Raw genomic sequence first — 21,529 nt, forward strand, 5'->3', positions numbered from 1 at the left:
CTATCAGGCTTTCGTCCATTGCAAAAAGGTTTTTTTCACTCTTACTTCTTGTATGAGCCTGGATTGCGTCTCAATACCCGTGTGGCTGATCATTCTCTCAAACCAGCTACTGAATTGATCATCCCCTTTGGTAAGTTATTAACTCATCGAACCAGCTACTGATCAATTATCAAATTGATCATCGTCTCGGTAAGTTACCACAGGAGAGAGAAAGAGAGAGAGGATGAGGAAGAGCAAATTGATCATCGCCTGGTTAAGATTTGGCTCGAGGGAAAGGGTCCAACGAAGAGAGAGAGAGAGAGAGAGAGAGAGAGGCTGAGGAGGAGCAAATTAATCATCGGTAAGATTTGGCTCAAGGAAAAGGATCCAACGAAGAGAGAGGATGAGGAGGAGCAAATTAATCATCGGTAAGATTTGGCTTAGGTTAAGATGGTAAAACTAAAGCAGACAGACAGAGGAGCGGTCCATATAAATTTTTAATGGAGGATAATTTCTAAATAAAAAATTAATTATGATGATCCTTTCTTTCTTAATAAATTATCGTTACTTTTTTTTTAACAAATATTATGCCATTTATTGCTTTTGCTTTTCGCATAAAAAGGAGTTCGTTATGTACCCACTTCCAACCGTTCGTTTACCGCAGTTTATTGGGCCCCACCCAAAAAAAGGAAAAAGAAAAGAAAAAGGTTAATTTAATTAAATGGAGTCTCCACCCACCATTCGCTCGCCATGTGCGAACTCCTCCCTCCCTCCCTCCCTCCCTCCATCCATTCCCCACCCCCCCCTCTCTCTATTCTCTCCTCCGTTCTCCAATTCCCATCTCCAAATCCTCTCCTCTCCTCTCCATCCCTCAAAATCCCTGTTTTTAACAGAGCCGCGACCAAAAAGGTGCGATTTTTAACTCGCAATCTCCTCCTCGGGGCGGCTTCTAAAGGTTCGATTTAAGGCTGCGGCGGTGGCAGGCGAAAGCCCTCGCTTTTACCCCCTTTTATCAGAGGAAGAGTTGACAAAGGCGGGGCCAAAGAGAGGCGGGCTAGGAAAGGAGGGGAATCCGATGATTCGCGGGTCCTCGTTGACCGCCCCCCGTCCTCGGAGGCCGTGACGGGCCCTCGTCTCTCGCCCCGAGAGGGAAGGATGCGGATCGGTGGGTAGATAGCCGCGGTGTGGTTGGAAGGCGGGGATGATGGCCGTCGGTGGTGGCGGTGGGGAGGAGATGGAGAGGGATTTCGAGGCGAAGCTCCGATTGCAGCAGCCGTCGCCGGCCGGGATCGGCGGCGGCAAGACGGTGCAGAGGACCAACAGCATTACCTTCAGGGCGCCGCAGGAACATTTCACGATTGACGATTTCGAGCTGGGGAAGATCTTTGGCGTCGGCTCCTACTCGAAGGTTTGAGATTTCCTCTTTCTATTTCGATCACGTTCATGATCTGTTCCTCTCATCTCTCTTATTAAACCTGTTATTCTACCTCCATTTAGCCATTATGCTATGACTTGGTGCAGTTGTCTTCTTTGTAGCTTGAGTCGGTATGGAAACATGGTGATTTACTCCATAGTTATCATAGAAAAACAAGAAAAAAATGAAAGAGAAAGAAGAGGAATGCCATGGTCATACAGTAATCTCTTGTGATGGTGACATGATCTTTTGAGGTCCTGGTGGTCCGGAAGAAGTACAAGGGATTGAGATACTTGGTCCTTGTTGATTTAGATGTGACTGCATGAGGAAAGAGGTTTGAGCCTGCTTGTTGATCAATGGACAAGGGGAATTGGTAAGTGGGAGTTGTGGTAACGTCGAGGCACCCCCATATAAAATGCACAGTACTAGATGCCATCAATCGTAGGATTCACAGTCAAGTATCGGGCAGTTGGGACACAGATGGTCAACCAATCATAGATAATTTACCTGATTTATGCAGTAGTCATTTGTTCACACTCCTGGATTTGTAAAGGATCTAGAATAAAGGATTTTCTTAGAAAGAGCCAACATTCCAAAATGTCCTTACTGATTTCTTCCTTTTTTTTTTTTGCTTATTTCTTCCACACTTAATGCCAATGCATTTGGGCTCATCCGGAGCGAGCAAAGTATATTTTGGATGGTCGTGTTTTCAATGTCAATGGCTCAACTTTTTTTCTTGATTTATCTTATGAAATTTCAGATATGTGGTAAATAAAAGCATAAGTTTGATTTCGAAACAATGTATATTTTTGGCAAACCAAAGAGAAATAAAATTGGAATTTTTCAAATTTCATATTTTTATAATAAAAAATGTCGAATGTTTCTTGTCATACAAAGATGAAACAATTTTATTAGAAAGATGGGCTTTCTGTTGGTTAATTTCAAGTGGACTTTAGAAAACTATTTTCTTGATGAAACCCTCTTAATCCCTGATTCTTGTAGCGTACTCTCTTTTCTGTAGTGTACCCTTCTTCCGTTTCTCTGACATCCTCAACTTCTTCTCTACTAATGTCATTGGTTCTGTTCCTTCCTCACCTCCCTATGCCTATGTAAGAAGTTACTTTCCTCTCTTCTTGGCTGAACCTCCTCCATACCCTCCTTGACCTCATTGTCACCCCAACTTCTACCCCATTACTACATGGGTTACCCTCCTCTGCTCCTCAATTATTTGTCCTTGCTATAATCAGTATGATTTCAGGCACATGGCCTTTATAAACATTTTTTTGCTTTGTCTTGTCCTAGTCTGTCTCCAATTTGTTTGACTGGCGGGTTCGGATCCTCTCCTTTACCTCCCTCCTGGAAATATCCAACTTTGTTAGTGGGAAATGATGAGCAATTGGTTGAGATAGTGGCCGCCTAGACCCTAGAGCTCATTGTCTAGGAGGATGAAGGGCCATCATGGAAATTGTTTTAGTTTCAATAAGTGAATGCATAGCATCTTTTCATGGAGAAGTGAATCAGAAATAAAGATGAAAAACGAGAATAAAAATATGGAAATAGATTGTTGTTCTTTCAAAGTAAAAGCCCTCAATATCTAGACATGTACAGGAATGAGACTCTTGAGCTGATGTTTCCACGATGATTAGATCATTCCATTATATATTCTTTATTATGTGTCGTCATAAGGTAAAGCACTATATTGTCATCTTATGAAAAACTCATTTTCTCTCTCTAGTTAAACTTCTCATGATTGTAGTCATTTACCATCAAGAAAAGTGAACTCTCATGGCAATTTGCTTGCAAGGATAATGTTATATACATTGACCCCACCATTTTTTTAGGGAGCCACATGCACTGGGTCACCCTAGAAGTGATCTTTCCTGTGGAACATAATTATACAAGTACACCACTGCACCATTTGTTTACCTTTTCTGGTTTTGACACATGTTGTCTCTACAAATGTTGAGTCATAATCCTAGATTGGTATCAACTAGGATGGCTCATTGGTGAAATTTGATTGCACATAACATTGGTGTCTTTTTGCAATTTCACAGAGTACAAATTGTTGGTATTTCATGTTTGCACACAGTTACTTCTTGGGCTGTGTTTTCTTTTTCAATTCTTGAACTGAATTGCTTTCAATTTTCTTGCACTAGTAATCGATAATTGTTGTTGTTGACGTTGTTTGGACATTACAGAGTTTCAACAATTATAGCAGACATTGTTCGGTTTTCTTCAAGGAGAACATGTGATGGAATTCTATAGTAATATTCCATATGAGAACATGCATTTATCTGAAAATCACTCTTAATAAAGATGGTTCTCCAAATTATAGCATACATTGTTCAGTTTTCTTCAAGGAGAACATGTGATGGAATTCTATAGTAAGATTCCATATGAGAACATGCATTTATCTGAAAATCACTCTTAATAAAGATGCTTCTCCAAATTCCATTTAAGATTATGTCAGTTACTTCATGGTGGTCACCGTCTGATACATGCATCCAGACTTGGTGGCTGGTATTTTAAGTTTTGCTTTGTGCTTCTTCTAAATGAGATTTTCTTGATGACACCAATGCTTCGAGGTTGGCACAGAAGCTGATGGATACCCACAAGCACTTATATCTAAAGATACTGATCAACTTTGAGAGAGTATAGGAAATATAGTTTATACTTGTGACACTTTTGCTGGTTTCTTTATTGAACTTACATCGAATAGTATTTTCTATGCATGTTTATTCTTATTTCTTTAATGGATCATGTTTTAGAAAGAGTTTTTTTATGTCTAATTCTTCCTTATCAGGTTGTCAGGGCAAAGAAGAAGGATACAGGAAATGTCTATGCTTTGAAAATTATGGACAAGAAGTTCATAGCAAAAGAAAATAAAGTATCTTATGTAAAGATGGAGCGTATAGTACTTGATCAGTTAGATCATCCTGGCATAATCGGGCTGTGTTTTACGTTTCAAGATGCCTACTCACTTTGTAAGTCTGTATCTTATATGCTTTGAGCCATGGCTAGAAGTTTCACATCATCTGTTGGTATTCTTTGTGTCATAAGTGATTGAAGTTAGTTTATATGATCTCTGACATTTGCACGTGTTGATGTTACTTTGAAGACATGGCACTTGAGTGTTGTGAAGGTGGAGAGCTATTTGACCAAATAACCAGGGTAGTTTTTAAATGACTTAGCATTTCTTCTTATTAAATGTTTTCTTTGCTCACCAAACTATTTTATTTGGTGGGCTGCAGAAAGGGCATTTAACTGAGGCTGAGGCTCGCTTCTATTTTGCTGAAGTTGTTGATGCTTTAGAATATATTCATGGTGTCGGATTAATTCATCGGGACATCAAGGTCAACAGCAGATATGCAAGTCTTATTCTGTTCCTTTTTATGCATAATCACTTAAGCTATATTGGTTGATGCAGCCAGAGAACTTACTATTGACAACTGATGGACACATAAAAATTGCTGACTTTGGCAGTGTGAAGCCCACCAGAGATAGTCAGATAACAGTTCTTCCAAATTCAGCGAGTAAGGTTATAAAATGTCTAAAAAATTTTCTTTCCAGGTTATAGATCAGTACTAGTTGTTTATTTTTTATTCTACTTTTTAGATGAAAAGGCATGTACTTTTGTTGGAACTGCTGCATATGTCCCTCCAGAAGTTCTTAATTCTTCTCCAGCAACGTTTGGGTAAGGAAACTCTTAGCCTCCATGTTAAATGTGAAATTCCCCCTCTTATCTTATAGTTTGATTATTTTTTGATTACTTTATTGTGTGTGTCCATTTACGTATGACCATATGCAACAGAAGTCAGAAGTGACAGAGTGAGTAACTTACACACACACACACACACACTATGTGTGTGTGTGTGTCTGTGTGTCTGTGTGCAACAATTTCATTGCCATTACATAGACCATTTTAAGTGGTGTACCTCTTAGAAATAATAATCAAACCCCTTTTTTGTCACTTTTGAACTTTTCAATGTTATAGTGTTTTTTATTTATCATTTAAAAACTATTAATTTGTGACTTATATGTCATGAACAATTCAACAAGTGGATTCTATGACATACTACCTAGCAGGTCAGTGTACCCCTGATTTGGTGGCTGTACAGAACTTGACCATTTCTTTTTTTTTAATTTGGTTTATTTACTTCGGTTGAACTATTCAGGCAGATGTTCTACAGTCTTCTTTTCACAGACCTCATAGTTAACTGATAGATTAGTAATGAGTACAACAAGCACAGTCCAATTTTTTTCCGAGTAGGATGGAAGGGATGTCACTGGGGTGATGCTCATTTTAGTAAAACTATGGTGTTCTAATTTGAAAGTCTATCATCTTGTGGGAGAGCACTTCATGATGTAGATCTGCCTTTCTGTGTTTCTGAATCTAACTACTGATTTTAAGCTGGCTTTGTTCTGACAGCCATGATTGACATAACTGGGAGGTTGGTTGTCTGGAAGTGTAATTCATCTCTGTGAATTTCAAGGATGAATACTATTTTGGTTTTTTATTCATTTCATGAAGCTTTAAATATTGAGAGGCTTGGAAAAGCTTGGTAATAAGTTGCTAAGTTTAAAACAGAAATCCTATTTAGCAAATATATCCAATCAAGAGCATTAATAGGCAGATCTAGTGGTAGGCCTGAAGATGAACATGATGATCAGTTCATGAAAGCATGTTTGTTAGGAGAGAAGTTTGCAGTTCAAGAGAAGGGAACAAGACATACTAAATCACCTCATGATGGATTTATATGTCCATTTTTTCATGCAAGTACTGTTTCAATATTCTCTGATATGTGGTAGCTTTTACCAGGAACGACCTTTGGGCCCTTGGATGCACCTTATATCAAATGCTTTCTGGTTCATCTCCCTTTAAAGATGCTAGTGAATGGCTTATTTTCCAAAGAATCATAGCAAGAGACCTCAGGTTTCCTGAGTACTTTTCACATGAAGCAAAGGACCTTATTGATAAGTTATTGGTATGCAACAATCAGTTTTCTGCAACACCTATATGATCAGTTTTGATCAATTTTTTTCTATTCTTTTCAGGATGTTTTAAGTGAACTCATGTATTTGATTTGTATGACATCAGAACTTATTTGGTTTCACAAATTTGTTATGGCTGCGAAAAGTTTGTGTCCTGGTTTGATTACAGAAACTATGTTATGATTAGATATCTCAGGTATCTGATAATTCCTTTGCTGGTAGCTGAATGTCTTTGTATTAGCATCCTCTGAGTTTTACAATTTTGGGCAATCACTTAACTTTTTAGTCCATGTCAACAAATTTAGTGCTCAAGTGGAACTTCGTTTAATTAATTGGTTTTTAGATGGTTGTACTCATTCATTTTCTTAATGAAATTAGTTGTACAAGTTTACCTGTTCTTTGTCTTTAAAAAATAAATTAAATAAGAGAAATGGAGTGTATAGATGGAATTGACAAAGACTCGATTTACAAATAAGCTTCTTGAGCTGTATTATTTTGTATTAATCCAACTACCAGTTTAAGCACATTGCTGAGGCAGCAAAGTCAAGCAGACTACTTGCTTTGTTTTTCTAGATTGTATCAACCTGTGTGACTTCTTTGTGAGGTTAAATATAATGAATAAATTCAAGACAACTACTGCAACATTATAAAAGTTGTCAATATTTGAAACAGGGCCCATGTATTGCACGAGGAACAAAAGCAACAGCAATCTGTTAAAAAGAGTAGAAATTTGGAGGAAACATTTATACCATTTTATCACATGATCTCCATTTTATATGAGAAACAAATCTAACAACAAGCTGGTTGATTGTGTCTCAGCATGGGAGCTAAGAAAAGTTATCTGCATGTATGGTTTTTCCACAATAGACACAGTAGAATAGATGTAATAACTATTCATGATCCTCAACCATATTTTGCAATTCAGTCTCCGATCCACTTACCATGGTTTTTAAATATCTTGATTTTGCTCAAGTTTATTGTTATAAACTTCAAATTTTGTTTTAAAGCACTACTCTTATATTGTTGTGATTGACACAATGACCATCATTATCTCCCTTGGTTTCAATCTGTATAATGTGTTCCTCTTGAGTCAGTAGCAACACAGGCTTACCACATGTTTGTTCACTTATTTTTTGATGAAATGGCAGTTAATTAAGATGCATTACTCTTGCATGCATATATAGGCACATTATTTTGATGAGTGGACAGTAGTTTAGGGGACTGGGTGCTTAATTTGTCCAAAATGTGTTTCTCTTTGACTAGATGGACTAAGATTTTCCTTTCTCATGGAGCCATTTGATTAGAATCACATATTTGTGAATTGTCCAAAATGTGTTTCTTTTTTACTAGATGGACTAAGATTTTTCTTCTCATGGAACCATTTGATTGGAACCACATATTTATGAATCCATGTAAAGCTTGTCACTTCAATATGAGAAAACTCTCTGCCCTCTGGTTTCCCAGCCAAAAAATGCTGTTTTCAAACTGACTAAAATCTTTTGTGAATATATGTTGTTTTGGTACATTGATAAGGGCTAGTTATTAATTATTTTCCCTTTATCTTCTTTCTTGTTGAGGATGACACGACATGTAATTGTTGTATGCCTGGAACACAGCTCCCTCTGTAGCCATGAGCAAGAATATATGTCTAAAAAATGACAAGATATAGAATATATTTTATGTGAGACTCAATTAAATGCATTTCTGTGCAATGATGCATTACAAACTCTTGCCTATTCTTGAAATATCTTTATTTTCATGATGGTTTACTGTCTGAGAGGACCCAGTAACATACTTAGTGGATTTACTCGAGTATTAAACATAGCAATCTTCAACTGCAACAGAGCTATGATAGTGTTATTAATTTTTCATTCAATTTTTTGTGGAGGCATCTAGAAGAGGAGACAGATTTAGTTGCTCTTACGACATATAGAAGAAAAATCAAATAAGTGGAATGATTCAAACATATAATTGAAGTTTCTAAATAGGATTAATTATTTGAGAAGCATCAGAAAAATATTTGCTAATTAGGCTTGGGTGAACACAGAAACAAGGTATTGAGGGGCACACATTCTTTCTATTTTAGTTACAATATTTTCAACTCTAGAATTACTGCATCACGGTGGCATTCCCACTTCCTATCTAATGGTTGTGATGGGATAATGTGCACATAGCCAATTTCACCAATGGATATTTTCCTGATAGCTTAAATAGCTTTTTTTTTTTTTTTTGCAAATTTTCATTTTGGTTTTGTGAAGGTTTTGCTAACTGGAGAACCTGGTTTCTTGGTTGTGAACCTTTATGATGATTCTTGCAGTTTGCAGAGATTTAATTGGTATATTGATTTCTAATGTTTGAAAACATATAGCTTCCTCTCTTGATCCAAGTTCCATTACAGGATATAGAACCCAGTAGAAGACCAGGTGCTGGACCTGATGGTTATACCTCTCTCAAGAAGCATCCTTTTTTCAAAGGAATTGATTGGAAGAATCTGCGGAAGGCTCCAGCACCACGACTTGCTCTGGAGCAGGATGTACATACTTATACTTGCACCTTTTTTATGTTAACTATTTTGCTACAGGTATTTGATGATTTAGTGACTTAGTCAATGGTTCTGTTCTCAAGTAGATAGTCATTTTTTTCTTCAGACCACTGCGGATTATGACAGTCAGGACACTTCATGGAATCTCACGCATATTGGAGGTTCTCCAGCTCACCAACATCTCACACCAGAAGGGAATGCTGGTGCCACATCATCTTCCGAAACACAGTCTCATATCTCTAAGCTGGCTTCAATCGACTCATTTGACTCGAAATGGTATGCTCATAATTTTTCTTTGTGCCATTTGGCAATACTTATTAGTCGTATATCATTGCTTTTTACAGTTGATGTTTTGGCAAGCATGCAAAACTTTGTTTCTGAAATGAACTTTGTATGCATAGCATGATTATGCTTTTTCTTTAGTTTGGGTTTTCTTTCTTTCTTTGGCTGATCCAATTTTCTTTTATCTTGTGTAATTTTATGAAATTTATGTTTTGTAAGTTCCTTAGTTTTCAGTCTTTTGTGTGCTATAGAAAGCTTCAAAGATTTGTTCACTGGTGCTTCATAAATTTGTTACTGCCAGGCAAGACTTTCTTGAGCCCGGTGAGGGCATTGTTATGATCTCAAGGCTGAAGAAAATTCAAAAGCTGACTAACAAGAAAGTGCAACTCATCCTTACTGACAAACCTAAATTGCTTTGTGTGGATCCCTCCAAAATGACAGCTAAAGCAAACATAATTTGGTCCGATAACCCCAGTGACCTCCATGTCCAAGTAGCAAATCCGTCACATTTCAAGATATGCACTGTATGTTTCTCCTCCCAAGTGTTTTACCATATTATCCATAAAAATCTCTGGCAAATCCAAATGAAGTGCATTGTTAATTTTTCAGCCCAAAAAGGTGACTTCATTCGAGGATGCAAAACAGCGAGCATGGCAGTGGAAGAAGGCAATTGAAGGCCTTCAACACCGTTGAATCTGCTAACTACCGCAACCATTCCAGAACATAATACTGCTTACAAGTACAAATTTTGTTCCAAAAGGATGACATTAAGAAATGGGTAGTTAATATACCAATCCCGCTGCTTGCTTCACCAGTCCAGAATACCAAGTTGTAGAAAAATTCTTTTCCGGTATTCTTACTTTCCGCTAAAGTTGATGAGCACTGATATATGATTATATCTCAAAATTTTTCTTTGTAGATCAAATCAAACTATTTTATGAGCCAGTAATTGCTCGTGGGACCATGACAGATGCTTACCGCAAATTTTTCTGGCATAGAAGTGTATTATCATTTGTATCTTACATATCATTGTTTCATATTTCTGTTAATGACCTTGTTCTATTGGCCAAGCCTGATAAAACTGATTCAGAATGCCTTATATCATGAATGTTCCATGCTTCCAATCCTGTAGTTGTTTCTTGATCTGTACATATTTGGCAGAACAATAAACTCAGATGATGAGTGATATTGACCAGTGGTTGGATATTGTCCATACACCATGGAGATAATATGAAATGGATGAAAGGTAAAAGCTATGTCTTGTGGCATAGAATCCAGCTGAAATCAACATTTGCAACTCAAAACAAGAAAAGGCATCTACTCTTTATGTTTTCTTGAGATAGTGTTGTGGATATATATATATATATGTTTTAGGAATATTTCTATATTATTGTAGATAAGTTTGAAATATGGTTTAATTGGGAGCTGATCAGGCAAACAGCAGCTGATGAGATGAAGTCTATAAAATGATAAACCATCTCACTCCCCTAATTGATAGGTTTGAGGTTCTCAACCTCCATTTTCTACAAATAATTCTTCAGCATTCATTGACACATGATGACAATCATAGACACTTTGTCACTATCCATTCACATAAAATCTCTCAAGAGATCGTAAAACGTATGTCTCCCATGACGACTCTAATTGAATAATACTCCAGCTTCGATTATTTTTCCATCATTCTCATCCTAAGCTTTGGTTAGATTTGAAATGATCGATTGATTTCGACTGTCAACTCGAGATGACAAAATTAATACGATTTGATTTGATTTGATCCGTTTCTTGATTGTTGCTGCATCCTACAACCACTCCGGTTCAATTATTTCCTATCATTTCATGCTAAACTTTGGTTAGATTTGATATGATCAATCTTTAATTGTCAACCGAGGTGACAAAATTGATCCGACCGGATTCATTTTTCCATTGTCTTTGCATTTGGAAGAGAAAAAGAAGTTTGATTGGTGCCGATATTTATAATCTCGCTTCATTCTATTCCTATAAAAAAGACTATGCTAGAAGTGCGTTGCAAGGGACTTCTCTGATGGTTCGATCGATTCCAAATTCTTCCTCGTAAGAATTTTTGATAAGTTCATAACGAAAACATATCTAGAAAGACTGATGCAAATAATGTTAATCTTCTAACCATTAAATGACTTAATGAGATGTTACTAAGTAAGCTTCACTGTTCTTTTAGTAATAACATATTGGAGTTATGACTATGTTCATAATTTGGTGAACGACGAAGAATCATTGTCTTCTGGCTGTGATAATTTAGGAAGATTGTGATACCATCATCTGATTAAACAATCATATTTTTGTGTCGCTTAGAAATTTCGGTCTCAGATATTGAGACTTGGCAACATTTTGCGCCACTTGCACGTCTTTTTTTCTACACCCATCTCTTTCGGCAATACTCTTCCCACCATCACCACTCGAAGATTGAAACTTTGTGTTCCAACGTAGATGACCAACGAAATATGCAGTCTTCTCATGTTTCCACCACAATTCGCCATGTTTGGTCTCTCTGTCATACATACAACATAGCCTTTTAACGATCTTTAATTGCATACATTTGGATAATACTTCAATGAATATAAGCATGTTAATTTGATTTACTGCTAAACAACCCAAATCAATAATATAATTATATATGTATACAAAATAAAACATTAAATATGCATTTAATCCGTCATTAATTATCCACCGGCCCAATCCCGCGTCTTAAATGGAAAAAGACCACTGCTGTGGGTCAATACAACGACCGTCTCTTCTTCGAATGCCTCCGTGTACCATTCGGTGTAGCAATCATACAATAGCGCGATTTCGTTGGTCTCCTTCTATGGGCTCCACCACACAGTCCGGAATTGTCAGCCGCCATTTTCCTGAGTTTGTGGTCGCCGCAGGCAGCTGATCCTTCCACCAGTCCAATATTTCCTGGGCGGCTCACACACGGAACTACAACGGCGTCGTTGGATCGCTCCGTAACGACCAAGTCCCCGGAATCCGACGGTGGTGCGAGCCCACGTCACACGGGTTCGTCGCCTGTGACCGGCACGTTGGCGCCGTGTCACCTCCGCTGAACTCCACAGTCAACCGACGGACCTCTCTCCTATCGTTCAACTTATGGACTCCAATTCTTCTCCCTTTCTTCCTTTATTTCTCTCCCCTGTTGCGGCTCCGATCGCCATGAGAAGCGAAGGAGACAGCTTGAGCGGCCAAAATATGGGATTGTGCGACAGAAAGGTGCGATCTTTGCCTTCCCCTGTTCTACTCTTCCTCTCGCCCCTGCTGCTCCTCCTTGTCGGCTCCCTCTGGCTCGCCGGCGCGGCGGACATCCCCCTCGGATCCTCCCTCTCCCCCTTGAACTCGTCCTCCTGGTCGTCCCCCAGCGGGACGTACTCCCTCGGCTTCATCTCCGACCCACAGAACACCTCCCGGTACCTCGCTGCCATAACCTACTCCGGTGGCATCCCCGTGTGGACCGCCGGCGGCGGAGCTTCGGTCGATTCCGCCGCCTCCCTCCAGCTCCGCTCTGATGGCAACCTCCGCCTAGTCGACGGCTCCGGCACGGTCGTCTGGGAGTCCGGCACCGCGGGCAAGGGTGTGTCCGCCGCCTCCCTCCTTGATTCGGGCGACTTCGAGCTCAAGAACTCCACCGCCGTCGTCTGGGACACCTTCGTTAACCCCACCGACACCATCCTCCAGTCCCAAAACTTCACCGTGGGCCAGACCTTGCGCTCCGGGGAGTACTCCTTCTCTCTTCTCGCGAACGGCAACCTCACCCTTACATGGAACGGCAGCACCATTTACTTCAACAAGGGCTTCAACTCCACCTTCACCGCCAACAAAACCCTGGCTTCCCCTTTTCTGACCCTCCAATCCAATGGGATCGTCTCGCTCTCCGATGCCTCCCTTTCCACCGCGGTGGTCATATCCTACAGCAGTGATTATGGCGAGAGCGGCGACATGATCCGGTTTGTGAAGCTGGATTCCGACGGAAATCTGAGAACTTACAGCGCCGTCCGAGGGAGCGGCGCCGCCATCCAGCGGTGGTCGGCGGTCGCGGACCAGTGCGAGGTCTTCGGGTGGTGCGGCAACATGGGGATCTGCAGCTACAACGACACGTCCCCCGTCTGCGGGTGTCCCTCCGAGAACTTCAATTTCGTTGACCCCAACGATCACCGGAAAGGGTGCAAGAGGAGGACGGAGATCCAGGATTGCCCTGGGAACTCCACCATGCTGCAGCTGAGTCACACCCAGTTCCTGACGTACCCGCCGGAGATCTCCACCGAGCAGTTCTTCGTCGGCATCACAGCCTGCAGGTTGAACTGTCTCTCAGGTGCCTCCTGTGTCGCTTCGACTGCGCTCGCCGATGGCTCAGGATTCTGCTATCTGAAGGTGTCCAACTTCGTCAGTGGGTATCAGTCGGCAGCATTGCCGAGCACTTCCTTCGTCAAGGTGTGCGCTCCAGCCCTCCCCAACTCACCATCAACACTGGACGAGGTCCACTCGGAGTCCTCGAAATTGAAGGGCTGGGTGGTTGCTGTTTTGATCTTTGGCACGCTCTTGGGGTTGATACTCTTCGAGTGGGGGTTATGGTGGTGTTTCTGCCGGAACAGCACAAAGTATGGGCCATCGTCGGCTCATTATGCACTTCTCGAGTATGCCTCTGGTGCCCCTGTGCAGTTCTCGTACCGGGAGTTGCAGAAGTCGACCAAGCGATTCAAAGAGAAACTTGGGGAAGGAGGTTTTGGTGCTGTCTACAAAGGTGTTCTTGCAAACCGTACAATGGTTGCGGTGAAGCAGCTCGAGGGGATCGAGCAAGGGGAGAAGCAATTCAGAATGGAGGTGGCGACGATAAGCAGCACCCACCACTTGAACCTGGTCAGGTTGATTGGATTTTGTTCGGAAGGACGACACAGGCTTCTAGTCTATGAGTTCATGAAGAATGGTTCTCTGGATAGCTTCCTCTTCTCGGGGGACTCCTCAAGGAAACTAACTTGGGCAACACGGTTCAGTGTGGCGATTGGGACTGCTAGAGGGATCACTTACTTGCATGAAGAATGCCGGGATTGCATAGTCCATTGCGATATAAAGCCAGAAAACATTCTCCTTGACGAGAACTACAATGCAAAGGTTTCGGATTTTGGTCTTGCGAAACTTGTCAACCCGAAAGATCATAGGCAAAGGACTTTGACAAGCGTTAGGGGAACCAGGGGATACTTAGCTCCCGAATGGCTTGCTAATCTCCCAATCACTTCGAAGTCAGATGTTTACAGCTACGGGATGGTGTTGCTTGAGATTGTGAGTGGGCGGCGCAATTTTGATGTATCAGATGATACTGGTCGAAAAAAGTTCTCGGTGTGGGCCTACGAAGAGTTTGAGAAGGGGAACATCAGAAGCATCATGGACAAGAGGCTTGCTGAGCAGGATGTGGATATGGAGCAGTTGGAGAGGGCAGTGCTGGTGAGCTTTTGGTGCATCCAAGAACAGCCCTCTCAAAGGCCATCGATGGGGAAGGTCGTGCAGATGTTGGAAGGGGTATTGGATATAGAGAGGCCTCCGGCACCAAAGGTCATGGATGTTGGCTTGGCAGTTGTCACCGCCAGTAGCGTGAGCACCAGCGTTGCCGTTTTCGCGACCTCAGCTTCAATTCAGCCTCTATCGAGCTCATCACAGTCGATCACGAACTCATCATCAGTTTCCCGGAGGAACGTACAGAAACAAACATCATCCCTCCTCTCCACAGATCTTTCTTCCTAGTAGAAAAGATATGGAGTCCCAAAGTTTCCGCGTGTATAACTATTACATGGAATGTGCCTAAATCTGCGTCTTTCACAGGACATGACTTGAAAGTCCAATGGATCAGCTTATGTAAGTTATTATAGTTTTTCTCATGTAACATTCTACAAGTTCGTCCAAACTGAGATTGTTGAAGCTTATCGCCATGTGTATAGGAATAAAAAGATGAAGGTTAGTTACTGGCTTCTTTGTTCTATTAATTTGGTGACAGGGGATGCTAAAACTTTCTTTTGTGTTTGAATCTGTCTTTTCATGTCCTTTCTCTCCATTGTATCCTTTGCTTTCATTACTTGATGCTAAGAGAATTGAGTGTGCCACTGGTTCAAAGCGATTGTTCTATGTTCATATTGGAAAGTTTGTGTTCTTATTGAAACTGGTTGTAATTGGATCCAATACGTGAATGATCTAACAACTGTCCTTATGTTAGCATAGAATGAGATCATTTACAAGCATTCAATCTTTTTTGGTATGTCTGTGAAACATTTCTGATACAGACAAAGCACCGAACTAAATTTTCCAAAATATACAATTGTATTACTCTTAGAAGTTCTTATACGACCACTGACTTAGCCATCCGAGATTAATGAGAGAATACAGATCAGGTGGCTAATCGGCATTCCATAATCGACTCATCCGCAAAGGTGTGCAGATATAAAGAATCCTCGATTACTGGCTTAACTTGAAAGAGTTTGGATCCTCTAATCAGCATCCATCATGCTTTGAAATGCGCACAGCGACATGATTGACCGCTTTGTGATCTGGTTATGGACATGTTGGAAATTAAATTAAACTTTTAGACTGATTAGGATCAGTCGAGTTTGATTAGTACTGTGATTTAAATAAAGAAAATAGTGATGAATAAAAATTACATTAGTGTCTTATATTTGTTTAATACGTTCGTCATGAATTATTATCTTGTGTGACTAAATTTTGAAAAATAACAAATGCATAATGATAGATGAAATTACTTTATATAAACAAATTGTTGCAAATGCAAGCAAGCGGGTTCCATGGTGTAGTGGTTAGCACTCCAGACTTTGAATCTGGCGACCTGGGTTCGAATCCCGGTGGGACCTCAGTTTTCGCCTCCATATATGCAAATGAACCCTGCTTTTTATTATCTATGTTTTTTTATATTAAAGCATTTTTTAGTGAAGCAATCGATCGGTTATTAGATAATGATTAATATATTTATCGATCTGACCAAACATTGTTTGGTACCACCTCCTCAATATATATATATATATATATATGTACGTGTATGTGTATATATGTTGAATCTTATATTTTGATAATAAAATCAATTGATAAATATTTATTATTTAATCTGCGTTTTGAGTGACGTAGGATGCTTCGATCAGGGAGAGACAATTAAAGCAGGAAGAATCATATTGGGCCAAAGAAAAACGTATCAGAAGATTAGACGTCGAGCCGAAGATTGGTCGACATATCGACAGAAGACTTCGGGCCAAGAAGAGTGGATATTACACTAAATATATCGGAGTTGTGGAGGTCAACTGGCCGATTGGGCAATAGGCCGCAAGAGAGGATGATGCGCCGAAGAATCGAACGAAGCGTTGATGGACCAATGACATACCGGACAACATGATTCATGCTTAGTAATAATTATCTAAATCGAAGTGTATTTTTGTGTGTGAAGGATTAACTACGATAGCAAAGCATAAAGCAAAATGAAGTCCCGGAGTCAAGAACGCGATTTCGTTGGGAGTTCGAGAGTTCGTCGGAAGTCCGGACATTCGTCGAAAGTTCTATCGGAACCAACCAAGAAGTCCAAGAGCTTGCTAAAGAAGCTCGTCGGAACTCACCAAGAAGATCATCGTAAAGTCCAGGAGCTTGCTAGAAGTCCGCTAGAATATTACCGAGAGATCGTCGAAAGTTTGCCGGAAAGATTGCCGGAAGCTCGTCGGAAGAAATCAGACTTATCTTGCTTAGAATATGTCTTAGGAATCATAGTTAGCACATAATTAGAGTTGGGATTGGGAGGTAATCCCATCAACTCTATTAGGGGCCAATTGGGCCCGAAGTTGGATTGGTTTAGGCCAGATTCAAGGCCCAACTAGGGTGCTGAAACCCTGGTCGGCGGTGGCACCGCTTGGGGAACAACACCCCAGGATTCCTGGGCTATGGTACCGCCTAGGCTGGGCAGTGGTACCACCGACAATAATGCTGCCAATGGTGGTACCGACTTGTACCAGATCCTGCGATGATAGTACCGCCCAGGAACGGTGGTGGTATCGCCAGTACCCAGGAAACCTAGGGTGAGAACCTTTTAGGCTCCAAGTTTGAATCAACTTGAAGCCTATAAATACCCATCTCATCCCTGGTTAACTTACATAAGCACAAAGAATTTAAAAAGTGAAAAACGCTGTAGAAATCTCTTGTGAGAATCCTCCTCTAGTCTAAGTGTTAGAATAGTTTGAGAGAGGAGTGAGTGCTTGTAAGGGTTGTCTCCTAAACCCGGTAAAAAGAGAAGAGGGGTGTAAGAAGGAGGTTGATCTTTGCCTATTAAACGAAGATCGATAGTGGATGCCGGTGGCCTCGATGGAAGAGGAATCGGTGGAGTGGATGTAGGTCACGATGACCGAACCACTATAAAATCGACGTGTTCTTCTCTGGTTTGCATTTCTATATTTGAGCAATTTACTTTACTTTAAACCTCTTAACTTGCTTTACATTCACTACGTATCTTCCGTATATTTTCAAGTTATCTTTACGAAAATGCTTTCAAGTTAACCTCTCTCTGAAACGGTTTTCGACGAAATCAGTATTTATCGTAAGAAGGTTTTTTGAACCGACGTAATTTTACCACTGCACTAATTCACCTCCCTCCTCTTAGTGCCGACTTGATCCTAATAGTTGGTATCAGAGTCTTGTTTTCTCATTTAGTTTAACACCTAAAGAGAAATGACTCTTTTTGGCTTTCAAAGGGCTACTCTCTCATTCGTCCTCCCTTTTTCAATGGGACGGACTACACTTATTGGAAAACTCGAATGAGAGTTTTCTTGCTTTCATTGAATCTCGATTTATGGCACATAGTCGAATTTGGTTTTTAAATGTCTTCTCTTCCAATAAACCATTGGAATGATTTGGAGAAGAAGACTTTTTCTCTAAATGCAAAGGCTATGAATGCCTTTTTTGCGCCTTAGATAAAACTGAGTTTAATCGGATTTCTATGTGCGAAACAGCTTTTGACATATGGCGCACTCTTGAAACCACACACGAAAGCACTAATAGATTAAAAGTTTAGAAGATTAATCTTTTAATGCATGATTTTGAATTATTTCATATGAAACCAAGCGAAACTATTGTTGACATATATACCCGTTTTATGGATGTCGTCAATGGTTTAAAATCACTTGGTAAAAGTTTTTCGGATTTTGAACTTGTAAACAAAATTTTATGTTCTCTTTCTAAAGATTGGGATTCAAAAGAAACTGCCATACAAGAGCTAAAAATCTAAATAACTTTTCACTCGAAAAATTAATTGGGTCTTTTATGACCTATGAAATGAACAATATGGCAAAAAAAAAAACTCGAGAACCACCTTCCAAAGAACAGGAAGGATATTAGATTAAAAACAATCGAAGACCACTCGAGCATAAACTTAAGTGATTGTGAACTTGAACTCATCACTATGAAATTTAAAAAGTTTATTAAATAAAAATTAAAGAATAAAAAAATAGTAAGTAGTAAATGCAAGAAGAAGTTGCCAAAAGATGAATTGAGTTCCAAGACGAAAAGAAAATCAAGTAACCATGTTTCATGGTGTAGTGGTTAGCACTTCAGACTTTGAATCTGGCGACCTGAGTTCAAATCTCGGTGGGACCTTAGTTTTTGCCTCTATATATGCAAATGAACCCTGCTTTTTATTATCTATGTTTTTTTTTATATTAAAGTATTTTTTAGTAAAGCAATCGATCGGTTATTAGATAATGATTAATATATTTATCGATCTGATCAAACATTGGTACCAACTCAACTCCTATATATATATATATATATATATGTATACATATATATATATGTATATATATATGTATACATATATATATACATATATATATATATGTATATATATATGTATATGTATATGTATATATATGTATATATATGTATATATATATATGTAAATATATGTATATATGTATATATATGTATATATATGTATATACATGTATATACATATGTATATATATATATACATATATACATATATATATATATATGTATGTATATAGATATATACATATATGTATGTATGTATATATATACATATATATATATATATATATATTCATACATATATTTATATATACATATATGTATATAGACATATACTTATACATATACATATACGTATGTGTACGTGTACGTGTACGTGTATGTGTATGTGTATATATGTTGAATCTCATATTTTGATGATGAAATAAATTGATAAGTGTTTATGATTTAATCTGCGTTTTGAGTGACGCAGGATGCTTCGACCAGAGAGAGACAATTAAAGCAGGAAGAATCATATTGGGCCAGAGAAAAACGTGTCAGAAGATTAGACGTCGAGCCGGAAGATCGATCGACGTATCGACAGAATGCTTCGGGCCATAGATTTGGGCATCGGGCTAAGAAGAGTGGATATTACGCTAAATATATCGGAGTTGCGGAGGTCAACTGGCCGATTGGGCAATAGGCCGTAAGAGAGGACGATGCGCCGAAGAATCGGATGAAGCGTTGATGGACCAATGACATACCGTTCAACATGATTCATACTTAGTAATAATTATCTAAATCGAAGTGTATTTTTGTGTGTGCATGATTAACTACGATATTAAAGCATAAAGCAAAATGAAGTCCCGGAGTCAAGAACGCGATTTCGTTGGGAGTTCGAGAGTTCGTTGGAAGTCCAAACGTTCGTTGAAAGTTCTGTCGGAACCAACCGAGAAATCCAAGAGCTTGCCAAAGAAGCTCATCGGAACTCGCCAAGAAGATCATCATGAAGTCCAGGAGCTTGTCGAAAGTCCGTAGGAACATTACCGAGAGATCGTCGGAAGTTCGCCGAAAAGATCGCCGGAAGAAATCGGACTTATATTGCTTAGAATATGTCTTAGGAATCATAGTTAGTACATAATTAGAGTTGGGATTGGGAGGTAATCCTATCAACTCTTTTAGGGGCCAACTGGGCTTGAAGTTGGATTGGTTTAGGCTGGATTGAAGGCCTAACCAGGGTGCTGAAAACCATAGTCGACAGTGGCACCACCTAGGGAACAGCACCCTAGGATTCCTGGGCGGTGGTATCGCCCAGTACCAGATCCTACGGTGGTAGTACCACCTAGGAACGGTGGTGGTACCGCTAGTACCTAGGAAACCTGGGATAAGACCTTTTTAGGCTCCAAGTTTGAATTAACTTGAAGCCTATAAATACCCCTCTCATCCCTGGTTAACTTACACAAGCACAAAGAATTTAAAAAAGGAAAAACGCTATAGAAATCTCTTGTGAGAATCCTCCTCTAGTCTAAGTGTTAGAATAGTTTGAGAGAGGAGTGAGTGCTTGTAAGGGTTGTCTTCTAAATCCAGTAAAAGGAAAAGAGGGGTGTAAGAAGGAGGTTGATCTTCGCCTATTAAAGGAAGATCGATAGTGGATGCCAATGGCCTTTATGAAAGAGGAATCGGTGGAGTGGATGTAAGTCACGACGACCGAACCACTATAAAATTGGCATGTTCTTCTCTGGTTTATATTTCTATATTTGAGGAATTTACTTTACTACAAACCTCTTAACTTGCTTTACATCCACTATGCATCTTTCGTACGCTTTCAAGATATCTTTATGAAAACGCTTTCAAGTTAACCTCTCTCCGAAATGGTTTTCATCGAAATCAATTTTTATCGTAAGAAGGTTTTTTGAACTGACGTAATTTTTGCTAGTCATAGGTGTCCAGCAAGCCAATCACGTGAATGATGGCACGTGTGACTTGATACAAAATCTTTTTGCTTATTATATTTTGGCATATATCACTTTATAACTATTGCATAAATGTATATATATATATATATATATATATATATATATATATATATATATATACATTGTGATGCCCTTGAATTTGTGCAATGGGAATCGGATCGTGATGAGATCATGAAAATGAGATCGATTCACCTTTAAACACATATCCTAAATAGTCCCGATCATAGGTTACTCGAGAGGGACATCGTGATAACCGGACAGACTGGTGTGCTGTATACCCATCCATATGATGGATGTAGCTGGTCTCATAGTTGCTCGTGTAGGGACACTAGGGATACAGTACATGTGCTCATTGGAGAATGAGTTCACTGATTGATCCGCTTATGGAATGCTGGATGGTTGATGATGCCTTATTGTCAGACAGCGATTTCGTATTCCTAGTGGTATATCTGGTCCTTAGACTTGAGACACCAAGGATGTCCTGTATGAGTGCTCCACTCTTTGATACCAGACTTATAGGTTTGGCTGTCCCAGATCTAG

The 21,529-nt window shown here is 39.6% G+C and overlaps 2 protein-coding genes and 2 non-coding genes across 5 annotated transcripts; all 4 read left to right on the forward strand.

Annotated features, from left to right (window-relative positions):
• The first annotated feature begins 767 nt into the window (after positions 1-767).
• Positions 768-10,308, forward strand: LOC135582746 (3-phosphoinositide-dependent protein kinase 2-like). 2 transcript variants are annotated; one of them, XM_065095072.1, is made up of 11 exons: positions 768-1,387; positions 4,197-4,377; positions 4,512-4,564; positions 4,645-4,746; positions 4,821-4,931; positions 5,009-5,087; positions 6,203-6,378; positions 8,784-8,918; positions 9,034-9,203; positions 9,511-9,733; positions 9,819-10,308. In XM_065095072.1, the coding sequence occupies exons 1-11, from the start codon at positions 1,181-1,183 to the stop codon at positions 9,900-9,902; spliced, it is 1,521 nt and encodes a 506-aa protein (XP_064951144.1). In that variant the 5' UTR covers positions 768-1,180; the 3' UTR covers positions 9,903-10,308. The 2 variants fall into 2 exon arrangements, with proteins under 2 accessions (XP_064951144.1, XP_064951145.1); XM_065095073.1 differs by having other exon boundaries at positions 4,821-4,926; positions 6,213-6,378.
• A 1,902-nt stretch (positions 10,309-12,210) lies between these two features.
• LOC135605231 (G-type lectin S-receptor-like serine/threonine-protein kinase At1g34300) lies at positions 12,211-15,190 on the forward strand. Its single transcript, XM_065095074.1, has one exon. The coding sequence runs from the start codon at positions 12,333-12,335 to the stop codon at positions 14,970-14,972; it is 2,640 nt and encodes an 879-aa protein (XP_064951146.1). The 5' UTR covers positions 12,211-12,332; the 3' UTR covers positions 14,973-15,190.
• Positions 15,191-16,015: 825 nt separating this feature from the next.
• TRNAQ-UUG (transfer RNA glutamine (anticodon UUG)) lies at positions 16,016-16,087 on the forward strand. Its single transcript has one exon. It is a non-coding gene; the product is annotated as a tRNA-Gln (tRNA).
• A 2,701-nt stretch (positions 16,088-18,788) lies between these two features.
• Positions 18,789-18,860, forward strand: TRNAQ-UUG (transfer RNA glutamine (anticodon UUG)). The gene has a single exon. It is a non-coding gene; the product is annotated as a tRNA-Gln (tRNA).
• The last annotated feature ends 2,669 nt before the right edge of the window (positions 18,861-21,529 follow it).

Source organism: Musa acuminata, chromosome BXJ2-2, assembly GCF_036884655.1.
Source record: "Musa acuminata AAA Group cultivar baxijiao chromosome BXJ2-2, Cavendish_Baxijiao_AAA, whole genome shotgun sequence".
Lineage (NCBI taxonomy): Eukaryota > Viridiplantae > Streptophyta > Magnoliopsida > Zingiberales > Musaceae > Musa > Musa acuminata.

What these genes read in the sequence shown, in the direction of transcription:
- LOC135582746 (XM_065095072.1), top strand. Translation starts at nt 1,181, where the DNA reads ATGATGGCCGTCGGTGGTGGCGGTGGGGAGGAGATGGAGAGGGATTTC. An exon ending in TAATTCATCGGGACATCAAG is followed by an intron (nt 4,747 to 4,820) that starts GTCAACAGCAGA and finishes TGGTTGATGCAG; the next exon opens with CCAGAGAACTTACTATTGAC. An exon ending in GACTCATTTGACTCGAAATG is followed by an intron (nt 9,204 to 9,510) that starts GTATGCTCATAA and finishes TGTTACTGCCAG; the next exon opens with GCAAGACTTTCTTGAGCCCG.
- LOC135605231 (XM_065095074.1), top strand. Translation starts at nt 12,333, where the DNA reads ATGGACTCCAATTCTTCTCCCTTTCTTCCTTTATTTCTCTCCCCTGTT.